Raw genomic sequence first — 15,164 nt, forward strand, 5'->3', positions numbered from 1 at the left:
TTTTGAACAATATCCAAAAGGTTTAGTGCTGCTATTTTCTGCCCTTACAAATAAGACACTAGCAAGGTATAATCTGATGGATAGCTTTTTTATTTCAATCAAATAAGTCTATTCAAGTATCTTGTTTGTCAGTGTCCTATTGCTTTCTATCCTTAATGTAACAGGTCACAGTGGATGCAGTAAGAACATGCTATTATTTCTAGAGATAACTGCTCACTTAGTTCCTACTGAGAGTAGTCATGAACTGCTTTCTTTATAATGGAAATAATGCAACTAGAAGATACTGAAAACACACTACCACAAATAAATTTTGATAAGTCATACTTGTAAGTACAGCACAAAAATTGAAGTAAGAAATGAGACAAAAATTCTAGGTGGATAAATTTCAGTGAAAAAGCAAACTTCTGGAGAAGTCCAAGTGATGGAGCTAAAGCAGAAAAAAGAGGGAAGAGTTCTGTCTGAACTCAAGAAAGCTTCTAGGATGAACAATCAGAAAAATCTGAACAGCTTCCTTTGCTTCTCCCCCTATTCCTCTCCCCCACCCCAAGACATCTAAGCAAAATTATTAAGTTTGGTCATTACTTCAAAGTACCTCATATTTTATTGTACTTTCAAAACAAGATAGCAGCAGAATAACTGCAGATACAAAGACAGAAAGTTATGACAGAAAAATATATAAATAAATAGAAAGATTTGAAACTTAAAAAGCAAGAAAAACATTGCACTGTTATTGAAAACTATATTACCGGAAAACAGTGTTTTTTAAAGATCCAGAAACTATCGTACTATATTAATTTTGGGTCTGCGAGAAACTTAGTTATACTACCATCATCATATTACTACAAATATTTAAACAGCACAGAGCTTATCTCTATAAGCATCCAGAAGCCTACTTGCATGCCACAAATCAAAACTGAAGATAATTCATATCAATTAAGCATCACTGCAGAATGCAATTTCATTGTTCCTTACTCCTGAAGATGGCAAAATAAAATGCAGCATACCCTGATGATAATCAGTCACAGAATGAAAGTGTCTTTCTCATATGACACACCTCAGTTTCTGTTATAGAGCCCATTTACTGCTGAAGTTTATGTGAAAACCTGTTATCTCTTTTCATATAGCACCACAAACACCAAAATCCTCAGGACAAGCATGTATCCTCCAGCGAATTTGGCACCAATAACTTGACCTGTTTTTCCCTGTCACGAGCAGGTGCAACAATTCATTGCTGTTCATGACTTGGTGGTTAAATGTAATTCAAACATGATGTAGAGGTTTGATGGTGAACTAATGTGCTTCATAAATGTTGGTGGAAGGCAATCATTAAAACTAAAAGAAGTATCATCCTAGTTTGACACCATCAAAGCTTGATAATTTGCACACATAACATATCCCAAAAAACATAGATTTTGAAATGATATTTTGAAGTTGTATAGTAAAAAATGGAAATTGGACATGAGAAGGAAAGAAAATGAATGCTAAAGGAAGTTGTAGGAAAGGATATAGCATATCAAGAACAACTTGGTTATCCAGATATTAATAGGTACACAGACATACAATCAAAGTAAATACTAAAATGGTCAATGGCTGTTTAGATTTCTGAAGATTTTTTTAAGTATTTTTGCATTAGGGAAAGGTATATAATGCACAAGTTTTTATTATTTCCCTGTATACGTCAGACTACAAACTGAGAGACTAAATAAAAATACGGAATAAAATAACCTAGGAATAAAATACAACAGCAGGTGGACATTAGTCTCCAAGGGAAAGAGCAGAGGCAGAAGCAGGATGTATTTTCCAGTTTAGATGGGAAAACACAACTTACTTCAGGCTGCAACAAACTACACAAACATTTAGGGCCGGAGAATATTTATATTAGACTGGAAAGTTCAGGAAGTTCAACTATTTCAGTATTTTGTTCCCTGCCTTCCTGAGGGAGAGGAATGCAACGCGATCCCTTTACAGTATCCATAACCCATGCTGGCTGGCTGGCTGCTGGGGAGGAACAGGAGCCCAGGAAGGGGCAGTCAGAGCACCCACCTCCCTGTCTTCCACAGAGGCTCTGCAGAAGGCAGTGCCCAGGTCTTCAGAGGTTAAGGGAGGCATGCTGTCCAAGGTAATGCACAGCAAGCTACAAAACAAATATCCTAAAATATGTATCAGGATGGATTTTAATACTGCATGATGGTACAGTTAATAAAAGTCAGTGCCTTCTTATCTGTCCCACAGCACTGTTGTAAACACAGTGTTGGTGATCACCAAAGAAAGGTAATTTTTGTCTGTAGCTGTGCAAACCAAACTGCAGCAGATTGACAGCAGCAGTACACAAGTTTGTTGTCTGAGACATCAGAAGCATCATACAAAATGTAAGGACCACACTGGAAAGAATGCTCATTAAATGGGGAATGAGTTTAGGACCAGTCCAAAGCCTGTTTACATCAGCTTCAATCTCAGTATAAAAGACAAAGAACAAACAGAATAGCAGTTCTCAGATTTGAAACCCATAACATCAGCAGAAGGCAAACAAGAAAAAGCATTGCAGAAATCATGTCAGCTCTTAGGAATTTCTCCTTTGTGGAGAATAAAATTAAGTACAAATTCTTTTAATCCAAAGGCTGATAAAGACTAAGTGGTGCTGAGTTGTACTTCCCTTGGTGACAGAAATAAGAATTGTCCTGTGATTGCTTGATTTTGTTTTGAGACACATTTTAATGAAAACTAATCAGCAGTGGCTCATGCTGCAGAGTGCTTGTGTGATGCCTGCACGATACTTTGGACTACATATTCTGCTGGCAGCCATTATTAGATTTGTATCCCTTACCATGATCCTGCAATCTATCTCAGTGCTAGCTGACTGCATCTATTCCTCTTCTGGTCCATTTAGCTACTTTACCAACATGAAAGAAATTCTTCCTTGATCTCTCAATGAAAGAAAAGTTTGCAAGCACAGGAAGGTGAAGGAGGTTAAACTGGCATTGATTATTGAAGACACACTAATAATTTATTATTTAGCAGCCTTGACATCAATCTGTTGTGCACATGGCTCTCTCTGCAAGACTCCCAACATCTTTTAAATGATTCTAAGTAAACAAATTGGAAAACAGAATAAACTCAGGTCTATCATAAGATGAGGATTCCTTGACATGCTGCACTAGAAAGGAACTAGCCTTTACAGAAACCCTGTCTTCCCTGGTATACATACAATAGTCATGTTGATATTTTACTTTCAATTTCTTCAAGTAGCAAAGTTGTCATGTTATTCACTTAAGGACACTGTAGCATTTCTCATCATGGAAGACCCTCTTTTGTCCTTATCAGAAATTACTTTCAACTTTATGTTTTAATTCCGTAATTAAGTTTTGCATTAGACTGTTTTAATACAGAAAAGACATTAAGCAGTTTGCTTTCCATTTCAAACAGTTCTTTATGAGAAACATTATCTTTACTGCTAGAGATTTTATCTTCTACTTGCTTACTAAAACAGTACTCTAAAGCAATTTCCGCTGAAAAATCTCCGTGTGCTGTATGGGGCAAATATCAGAGCTCTATCAGAAATATTATGCAAAAATTCAAAGCTATTGCAGGACATTGCATCATCCAAACTTTACTGATCACCTTGACAGTCAAATTCTGACTGTAATTATGTTATAACCACTAAAATAAAATACATTTTAACAACTTCCATTCTGGTAACTGCTCACACACTTACCCAAAACACTCATTCAATACTGTCTACACTTTTTCAGAGCAGTCCACAAAAACAAGAGCATTTCCTGTCTGTGAAACACTGAATGTCCTCCTTCATCACCCATTCCTTCCTAAAGATAAGACTCCCCTCCAGCTTTTTTTTCATTACTGTACACCCTACGGACAAAAGGATTAATTCCTCACCTAAGTCGAAGTCAGAACTTCCATTTACTTTTATGACACATCTAAATGAACTCCAAGGCCAAAGAACTGTCTTAACTACTGGAGGATGTCCAGAAGCAATAAAAAAAACAAAGCAGGGGACTAACCTATATAATTTATTTTGGGGACTAACCTGTTTCAGTTTTTTTCAACTGCAAAACAGGTAACTTAAGATTACATAGTGGAACAAAAGAATGTATGAGAATATAAACCGAAACACTCACAGAGGCATTGTTTTAAGCATTTCTGAATTATTACACTATGTAGTGCATATCAATATTTGTACTACATTCATGAAATAATGCCATGCAAATTCCTGGTAGCACTTTTATACAATTACTACTAGCTTCTAAATTTGAATTAAGGAAAAAAAAATGTGAGGACGTTTCTGTTGTTGTTGTTTCATTTTTTAAATTAAAGCAGCAAATTTGTAATAATGAAATTAAGTTAAATTTTCTCCTTACCTCTTAAACCAAATCTGAAGTATTCAAAATATACTAGTCTCAGAATGTGTAACTAATGGGGTGAAAAATACATCTTGTATTCTCTGATCTGTTTTGTATTTTTCTATTTAATCGAATTTCATATTACCACAGTATTCTTGTAGCTGTACACACTTACTGATATCCTGAATAAAATGATGTACAGATACTACTTGCAACAGTTACAACTTGTTCTTTAAAATCTCATGCAAAAGCAAAGAATGTGAATGTAATTGCCACTTGGTTTCAACAGAAACACCGGTGAACTAATCATTAATAGCTATCCTTCACAGAAAAGCTGCACGATCTGATAAATAAAAGAGCACGAAGTTTAAACAGTATTACAAAAAGTGCTAACACTATTTATTTGCACATTGCTCCTCACTGAGTCCCCCTCATTGTGATCATACCAGGCTTGTGTTATTCCTGTAAATTCACTCAAATTTCTCTGCTATCAATCCCTTGCAACGGCATTTTCACAAGAACTCTGTACCACATAAATACGGGTGAACTGTTGTTCCACAGAAAAACAGTCAACATTTCCTTTTATTCCTGAATTGCAACAGACTATATGAGATAATACATTATTGAAACTGTGACAAGGTAGGAATTTTACCAGGGAAGGCTGAAAAATATGTTCCACTAATTGAAGAGAATGACACTAAAGAAAAGGATTTATTTAACTTATTGTTATTATGACATTTAACACTCAAATCTCAGCCAGAAAATTGAACCTGTTTGGGAGAGGAGGTTCTAATGTTATTTTTTTGCTCCCCACCAAACTCCAAGGGAACACAGACTGGGAAAAAGGGAAAAAAGATATAATCTGCTAACAGCATGAATCCCTGCAGCATGAGTACCACGTATTTGATTTGGAAGAAATCAACCAAAAGCATAAATCACATCTACTTAAAAACCACCAAGCAAACAACATTAACCAAAAATAAACAAAAAAAACCCCACCAAAAATTCCCCAAACTTTACATATTTCCTGTTCCCATTTTCAGTGGAAGAATTTTATTTGACACCTAATGCATAAGAAAGTATCGTGAAGGAAATTTGGTCCCAGAAGAAGTGGACATTGTATCGTAATATAGAAAAATGTTTTCAAATATTTTTGAATATTCTGGATTTTTCACCAGTAACATATACACACCTCAGATTTCAGTAAATTCCACCAGATGTGACTTCACAGACACAGTAGAACATAAGGGTTCATGTTTGGTAACCCACAAAAAAGAAGTTAGTGCAGATAAAACTTTTCATATTAAAGCATGACAATTTGATGTTTCTATTCACAGAAGAAAAAACGTCAATGTTCCACTGACACAGAACTAAATGGAAGATTTCAAAGCCTGCTTTAATTCCAGAGGTCTTTCCATAAATTTGAATAAGCAAGTTGATCTATACCAATGTACAACCATAGCACTACTTTGCAGAAGAGTTTTTAAGAATTATTGTTAGACTTTGCACAAGTCCCAGAATGGAACTGTGCTAAATGTTCCACAAAGGTTATTCAAGAGGCTCATGTGAGACTTTCTTACATGTATTCAAGCAATGCCACACACAAACAGAATATTTCCAGTTAGAAAAACTGGAGAAATAATATTTCTACAGTTAAGGAATCTTCATTGACTGTGTTCTTGCATGAGGACACATATTATCAATACACATTTTAGGAGAAATTCTGGCAGATGCTCCTTAGGAAACAGAATTTTAACATCACTTGGCAAAACTGTACTTATTCCATTATCTTTCAAATTTCAAATCTTGTTTAGACAGCATATGACAATTCTAAACATAATAACCTCATTAACTGTCAGTAAGTGTGCAAATAAATACTGGAAAAAAAATTACAAAGCACTAATACATACCATCCACATTCATTTATGCAAATTCTCAGCTCTTCATAAAGCCTAAAATTAACAGGGCATTGGTGTGCTGGCAGGCAGTTGTAATTATCTTCTCATCTTTCTGAAGGTACTTCAGAATCACCAAATCCATGCATGGACACAACAACAGCAGAGGCAAACCAGCTGACAGAAGTCTGAACACCAACAAACATCATAAAAAAATACTGTTTGATACAGCTACTTACATCATGGCCTACGAGTTCTGTCTGTGTGGATTTATCTGCTTGGGAAGCGAGAGCCTTCTGAAAGCACTGAGCCTTTTCCTGTAAAACAAAATAACAAAATTGCATAGGTGAGTCATGTTTTTCCTCACTGGGCTTGGCAGCTCCAAGCATCCAGATAAATTCAAAACTCATGCATGGACAGCTGGTAAGAAATAGATTTATTATGGTGCTATTCATGCTGGGAGGTTGATTTCCTTCCTATTATATGCTTTTATAAATTTATCTTTCTCTTAAACAGAGGGGGGACTCAGATAGTCCAACTCTGTGGTATGGTGTGGCCCACAAGAAGGACAGCACTGAGGCAGGCAGGCACGAAGCACTGAGCAGCTGCAGGGACTCCAGAAAACATCAGCGCCACTTCAACAGTAAAGAAATAATTTCTTTTTTTAAAAAAACATTAAGGAATATTCCAACTTGCAGATCACAAGCCTGTGATAACTTCTGCCCCCGCCTCCCTCCCCGACAGAAACATGCTAGCAAATCCTCAGCATTTCTTGGCTATTACATTGCTTTCTGCTTTTCCCATCCTTGTCCCTCTGTACCTCAATAATTTTTTGAAGTGTGGCATAGAATCTCTGAACAGGCTTGAGCAAAGATATCTGGCTGCTTTGACACAAAAAAGCCCGGATTCTGATACTTCATTTGAAACTGACCACTAAGCTAGCTGATTCTCATCAAGCCCTTGAGCATACTAATTTAGTTTCCAGGAGAAGGTATTTGATAAAACAATTCTAAATATGTGGGATAAGGCAGTAAAAGGCACACAGGAGGGAAAGGAGAATGCAAAGTTCTTTACTACATTGATTTATGTTTTCCTGCTTACTGATTCAGTTTAATTTCTCAGTTGTATCTGTAAAAAATGCTTACCTTGAACTCAAATTCCTCAAGATGTACAAAATATAATTGAATGCTACCAACAGGAATGTATTACAATAAACCAGAATCAGTTTAAATTGAATTTCAACTTAATTGACTCTCAAGTTCTCATAACATTTGATTCAAGGCAAGGTATGCACATCACTACATTAAGTAAACAGCAGAAAGAAGTCAACCCCTCAGTGTTCTTCATCTCCACTATTTCAGCCCTTTAAATAAGGGCTGGGGGAAAACGGAATTCTGACTGATCTCTTCACTTGTACAAAACACTTGAGCGCAAATTTGCTGATGTAACAACCAAGTTAAAACTGAATTCATAGAAAAGGAAATCCTAGTTCTCACAGAAATAGTTTGTCCTCTTGAGGTTTGAATTTACTAGTCCACTACTCAGCTCACTTTTACATGTTTAAAAAACAGGCATTATGATATATCTACTCTCTTATTTTATCACATTTTACTGCTCAGAAGCTCCAAGAATTTTCATGTTACAAACACAGATACTGGCTGTTCAAGTAACATAGGAATTGGAGCAATACCATCATTAAACTGTGTATCTGATCAAATATAACATTTCTGTTCTTTCTGTATAGATTCAAAAATATGTATTTTCAAAAAGCAGAGAGGAAAAAAAAGACAGACCAAGTCCAAATATTCATTAAGGCAACAAATTAAGTGGGAAAGCTAGAAAGGTTGGAATAACAAATATTCTTTCCTTTCACAGAGCTGCTCCTTTAACTATGTATATGCAGTGACATCCACTTTAACATACCCAAGTTCTGACTCCACATTAACATAGTAACATTTATTTATTTTGAGTGAGCTAACTAATAAAATGGGAAAATTGCAAACTTCCAGAAGTCCAGGTACTGGAAAAGAAAGTTTGAAACTAAAACCCTCTTCTTTCTTCTCAAGTACAGCAAAATAGGAAATGAAAGATCATTACAAGCCAGGTAGGATGCTTTAACATGAAATCAGAACGAAGAAGTGAGTTACCTGGATTCACACAGCAGCCTTCTACTACCCTCACAGCATTACTCCTAAAGATGATTACTATTATCAGGTAACATTCTAAAGCAATTTTTGAAGTTTTTTCAAGCCCTGAAACTTCCTTGAGACATTCTTGCCATTTTATAAAAGACTAAAATTTCCTTCTTTTAGAGGCCTCCTCATGAAACTGAATAATTATTCACTTTTTGCATATGTGATCGAGTCCTGCTTTCTGCCCTTTCTCTGTGTATCTGAGAGGTGTCAACTCCCCCTTCTATAAGACATTACATAGTAAAAAGAATGCAAATAGATCTTTCCTTATCATTTTTCTTAAAATGATAAGGAAAACAAAAGGAAAGCGTAAACAAAATAGGTACCTCTGCCTTTCTAAAGACTAAGAAGGGACCAAGTAATTTATTTTAAAAATATTTATAGGATGAGCGAAAGTACTTCTAGTTGACTTTTTTTAAAGTGAGAGCATTAATGAGCATCTCTTCTTCCCATTCTGTGTGTTGTTATTGCTTCTTATTAAAATAAACAGCACAAAAGGATATTTGTAGGTGACACGGATAAGACCATGAAAAATTTTTTATTCCCTGGGTTTGTCCTAATTAGAGAAAAAGCAGGAAGACCAGATAGCTGTTTTAACAGCAACATTACCCGGAACATTCACTGCACCCCTCTCTCTGAAGTACCTACCTGTGTGTGTGTATCAGAGTGTGTGTTTTCAGGAGAGAAACAGAAAAACTACATGGAAGGACATTTTCTCAATCATTGCAGTTGCTTCAATTATCGGGATTACTGACTGTGGTATTTCAACAACCACATGAAAAACATTAGACCATGACCAATAAAGATCCTGTTTCTCTCTATTTCTTCACATGGGAATAAGTTCACACATAGTTTATATCTCAAACTAGCTCTGGTACAAGAGTGTGGTGGTTTAAATGCTTACTATTTTATTACTATGTTTGTAATAAGTCACCAGAAGGTGCTGAAACAGGAAGACAACAGACATCAGCTGATAACTGATGCAAGTAAAAATATTACAAATAAAACAGAGAAGTGAAATGTAAGATAGAGATGTAAGAAATGTAAGACAAAGAAAAGGACTTAAGTCTTCTCAACTGAAAGGCAGGTAGTAGGAAAAAAAAGTAGTCAGTTCCTTAGATTTAGGGAGTCAGTAAGGGTTGATATTGATATATCTCGAAACATGACATTGGTTTTCTAAAACATTCCTTCTCTGAACAGGAGAGTATCAAAACAATTTTCACAGCTTTGACTGTGAACATGTCAAAGTTGTTCTTTGTGACTGTTTTCTTATTCCATTCCCTACCAGTGACAGCATGGTGACCACTTGTGGTGCTTTGTTTAATTGCAAATTCCAAAGAGAAAATGCTTGACAATTATTTCAAATGGTCACATTAAATCAATGAGCAAAACTTACTGCTCCAGCTATTTTAAAGGAATCAAAACTCTGCTGTCCAGTAGAGCTGTGGTTTTCATCCCTATGGATTATATTTTGTCTAGTAGTTAGCATATTAAGTATTTTTAATGATTGTTTCACCTTTATTGTTACTTAGTTTAAAATATAAAATATTGTAAATTAACTTTTTATCTCTGTCTGCTATAGTGTGTATAGATTATTTTAAGACCTAATGAAAACAAAAGTGGTGTTTTAACGTTTTGTCTCAGCATACATCCAGAACAGCCTCCAATAGCCACTAGTCCGATTTACAACTCACATGTGATTATTTCCCTTAACTCGGGCATTAACCCCACTGAGAATAACAACTTATGTTCACCACAGAACTGGGGAGAAAAAGCTGTTCTTCAGTAGACTTATAAAAATGCAAAGTCTTTTAATTCTGATGTGCTTTGGGATTAAACTTAATCAACAGCAGCAGTTAGGCAGAGAGCAAAGGGATAACAAGTATGAAAAGGCCTGCTTTCCACCATCTATTCTACCTAATTTACAGACTACAATCAGCTACAGAATTGACTTTATGACAGCTATTTCCATAGAAATTGAGTCCCTATTGGTTTGAGTCTCAGTTTGGGAAGAAAACATATGACATCCAGCATAGCTCCAGCGATCAGTTGAGGTACAGCTGAGTCACATCACACTTGAAAACACTTTGTGAAGCCCAGCAAAAAGCCCAGCTGTCTCTTGAGCACAGCATGAGAAAACAGCTACAACTTGGTTCAGCTAGCCACACATAAATGTACTACGAACTGAGGTGCTAAATAGCCACAACAAATTTAGAAGCCTTACTCTGGAACCACAGTGACAAAGGTGTGACAATCCCCAAGGGGACTGTCCCATTGATCAGGAGAAAAACATGAGGAAACTCGGTGGGAATGCGTCCAAGTATGCACAAATGCAGGTTTCACTGAGGGTTATAGTGCTGTCAAATCACTGTAAACAACAAACACCAAAAGTGCACAGAATTTCAAAGAGCATTCCGTTGCTTTCACACAGGACTCTCACACAAGCCAAAATAGTTTTTCAGTTTTTACATTGTGAGACTTCTGTAAAACACAAGGCAAATTTCTATGCATATGGTAAATATGGCATCTGCAATGAAAGACAGCACATCTTCTGCTTTGATTTCTATCAGATCATGCTATCCAGGTCTGAATCGAGAAGGGCTAAGACAAGCTTGTCTCCAAGCAGTTTGCAATACTTCAATAATTAGTTACTGCCAAGTCTGAACACATCTAATGAAAAAAAGACAGTTTCTAAAAATGCAATCAGAGGTCTTTGAATATCAACAATATTTATCAAGGTTTAAAATCTCTGACAGAGTCACAAGCCCTGCTGTAGACATGCCAGCTAACCTTACAGTACTGCAAAGGTTTACTAGATCCTAACCAGAGAGGATTATTACCCTTTTAAGTTTTGAAAGCCTTATAATCCCAAGTATTGCCTTAAACTTTTCATCCTCAAATTCTGCAATATAAAAACTCTTCTCTTTTGCTGACTGCTGTATGACCTTACCAATAAAAGATGACTCCAAACTTTGAGAGCCCAGTCTATCTAATCAGAAAGAGAAAACACACAAAAAGTGAATCTCCTAGCCCACTGAGCTGACAAATGTCAGACAGAGGAAAATAGTCTTTAAAATGGTATGTTCTGACTCATTTATTTGACTGGAAGGTGCTGTACTGTAAAACTTGCCACTACCACTTTGTGTATGTGCTGCAATATTAAAAATAAACGTTTACAGGTATGTGAGACTATCTCAGAATTTCAGAATTAAGATTTTGCAATTATACCCGAGTTTTTAAGTTATTTTTCAAAAGTATCCTGGGAAGATTCTTTAAAATATAGCATTTAATAGTAGGAAGTATCTGTTTATTCCATGTGGAAAAAAACCTCTATTTCATTTCTTGGATCAGGAGAATTTCTTGACAATAGATGTATTTTGACTAATGACTTACTTTTCTATCTGTTGCATCAACGGAATACTACATTATTATTAGAATTTATGGTTTATATTTTAAAGCAATACCTGTATATTGTTTATTTCTATAATTCAGTCATTCAGCAAATCTAAATAGCAAGTTGTCATTTCCTTACTGATTATGGCTCCCAAGGCTACTTTTAGATATACACCTATGTAAACATGTCACTAAAAAAATAGAGAAACTTTTTCTACCGATCTTAAAAAAAAAAAAAAAAAAAAATCACAAGGCTACTTGCTCACATATGGCCCAGACATGGCCATGCATGCTTTGAATAATGCAATGCAATAAAAAATTTATATGGTCACACTCTGTGAATAATATGGACATAACAAGTGATGCCAATTTTAACAACCCAACAACAAAAACAAAAAACCAAGACCTGAGAAAGTTACTGGAAGGAAAGGAAACACAAGCAGCTGTGCAGTCATATCCCTTCAAAAGGCTGACACATCAAGTACAGGAAGAAGTTTATGTAGAAGTTATCTCTACAAATAGTCTTGAACCTTTAATAGGCATCATTGTTAGTTTTAATTTGTGTTGCGGTTGCACCCAGATGTCCAAGAAGATATTACCAAGTCTTATAGTAGCTCATCTAATAGAGAAGAGTATCTCTTTCAATGCATATATCACTGGGTTATCACTGCTACACCAACTGCTAGGACCCTCTAGACAAATAAAATCCTGTCCCAAAATATAAAACACCCAACAGACAAGCCAAGGAAACAGTATTACCCCAGTTTGATAACTCAGAAATGGTGGTACTGGGATACTAAGCCTTACACAGCAGCAAAACACAGAAAAAAAACCCACATAAGCACTATTGACTTAATCATCCCACAAATATTTGAAGAAAAAGAGTAAGTGAATTATTTTTCAAGGTCATGAGAAGCCACATGAAGAGTTATGGAGCTCTGCGTAAATATGTAGCCCAAATCTCGTGTCCTGGAAAAGCAGACTTCCTCACACCATTAAATTCAACACACTCCTTTTATCTTGGAATTTCTGAGCTCAGTTACTTTCTCGGAGCCCACAGCAGAGGAATATTCAGTACAACACTGAATTGGAAGACTACTGCAAAGGAGAGATACACATTAGGGTTCAAAGATTCAACTTGCACACCACTGATCCACAGTACTTTTATACAGCATTTTTATCTAAATGGACATCACAGATTGGCAGTGGAATTATCTTCAATTAGTGTTTTTATTTACTTAACTGAACAATATTAAATAGTTCCTCTTCAGATATGAAACAAGTTACCAATTTTATACACACCAATTTTCGCCCCTTCATGTCTAAGGTACTCAGTCATCAAAAATAAGCAAGTTTAAATTCATTCAAGTTCTGCTTTTCTTATATTCACTAGCAGAAAATGGAGATGAGACGAAGTCTCTTATTAAATTGCTTGCAAACTCATGTTCAGGTTTTTCAGAAATAACTGCAACTTAGAAAATTGTACTCCTTGAATGAGGGTATAAACATATCTATTTCAAGTATTTGTCTCATGGGGGTTGCACATTACCTTTCTCACAGTCTAGCATAAACTAACTAAGAACCTGGATAGGAAAATATGGATTAAATAGATTATTCCTGCCCTTCTGCTTTCACTGAAATATACTGCAATAACATCACCTCTAGGTGGTATGCTCATGATTCAGCTAGCAGAGTTATGCTGACACACATACAAAAGCTAACATGTAAATGGGCACAAACCTACTAAATTTAGTTAAGAAAGGAAGGACTGTTTATAACTTAGGGGTTTTTTTCTTCCTTTATACCTTTTCAGAACAAACACATTTATCACTTTCATGGTGTACACGACTTTAAATGCTGCCAGGTTCTGCATGGGTACACAAACAGAATTTCAGTCTGTCCAAAATATCTGTTTTGAAATGGTTGGAGTTATTTTTTTTTGTAACTTCTTTCATGTTTTTTTTTGGTGACTATCACTATTGATCAAAAGAAAAACTCTCTGCTTAAACAAATACAATACAATGTAACAGCATTATCAAAATCCTGTAGCATTACTAACAGATGGTTCTGCAAAACATTTAATGTAAGGTTTTACTTGGGAAAGCTGCTTTATTAACTTTCGAAATTATCCAAGGCATTCGGTAATTTTTTGTTATGTTTTTCTTCCCTACCTACCATGTAACACTAACATCCTTCAGGCCTCTAAGAGCAGATATTTACATGCATTGCCTATCCTATCAAATATTCCAGTTGGTTTGAGGTTTCCTTGGCCTCTGTGCACAGAGGAACATGGGTGGGATGTGATTCACGTCAGTGCCAGTCACTTGACGCAGAGATTCAACAGAACATGCATTAGACAGAGTGCAAGAATCATTAAATCATCACAGTCCAAACTGCAACTGTTATTTATTGAAGGCTTCTGGCATTAATTAAACTTCACACAGCTAAGTATTTACAACAATTTTACAGATTGCTGTCCTGAGGAATGAGATTCACAACTGTGGCATTAGGAGCAGACAGTACAAAAGCAATGAAAGGGTCATTTTCAGTTCTCCCAGCAGCAGCTGCATGAGGAAGGCAGATTTTGATCATCTGTTGGTCAAATGAATAGAGAAAAATAATCACATAAATCAAATAATTGCTGCCACCATGGAAATCAACAAATCCCTGGACCAATCTCTGTGCTAAATAAGGCTGCAGTTTTATTCACTGATACCAACAACATACAATCCCTGCATCATTGTAAATATATCCAGCAATATTGAAAACGACCCACAGCTGCCACTCTGAGCTGTTGTCCCTATGAATTTATGTCAATTACTCAATAAATTTTGGCAGGTGTTTTGGACAGAACCATCAGTTTGGGTTCGGCATGGCCAGAACAACTCTTTGACTTGCTCTTCTCCTGCACTGGTGTGCAGCCCATTAAATGTACACATTCGAATGCAGACGCTGGAAGCCATCACGCTGCCTGTCCTTCTAATTATTTTTTACAGTGGTCAGCTCTAACTGGTACAAGCAACAGAGTGAGTTTCATGAAAATCACTATCTGGATGGATGAGAACGGCCTCAGCTGGCAAGGGGCTTCATCAGGAGCTTCAACCTGTAAGTCAGCCCACAGATAAAAACAGAGAGCTGTGCAGCACCTTCTACCCAGGTAACACTTCAGAGCCCAGAAGAGTTTGTGGGGATTTTATGGGAAATTGAGGCAAGGTGAATTATAGGGAAACAGAGAGCTTCAATAAAAGACTAAGGAGACATTCTCAGGATTTAGCAGTAGAGCTCAGGAAAAAGCTTCAGCCACTACACCAGGCACTCACACTGCA

General features: G+C 36.2%; 1 protein-coding gene across 8 annotated transcripts in view; it reads right to left on the bottom strand.

Moving 5' to 3' along the window:
- Window positions 1-15,164, bottom strand: part of CCSER1 (coiled-coil serine rich protein 1) — a 615,878-nt gene that overhangs the window by 230,718 nt on the left and 369,996 nt on the right. For 7 of the 8 annotated variants that reach the window (XM_038134232.1, XM_038134233.1, XM_038134236.1 and 4 more), the window contains one exon: window positions 6,493-6,570. In XM_038134232.1, the coding sequence (XP_037990160.1) occupies window positions 6,493-6,570 (78 nt within the window). Of the gene's footprint in view, window positions 1-66; window positions 6,571-15,164 lie in introns of those variants that run through there. The other variant, XM_038134235.1, reaches the window with a different exon arrangement.

The sequence above is a fragment of the Motacilla alba genome, chromosome 4 (assembly GCF_015832195.1).
Source record: "Motacilla alba alba isolate MOTALB_02 chromosome 4, Motacilla_alba_V1.0_pri, whole genome shotgun sequence".
NCBI lineage: Eukaryota > Metazoa > Chordata > Aves > Passeriformes > Motacillidae > Motacilla > Motacilla alba.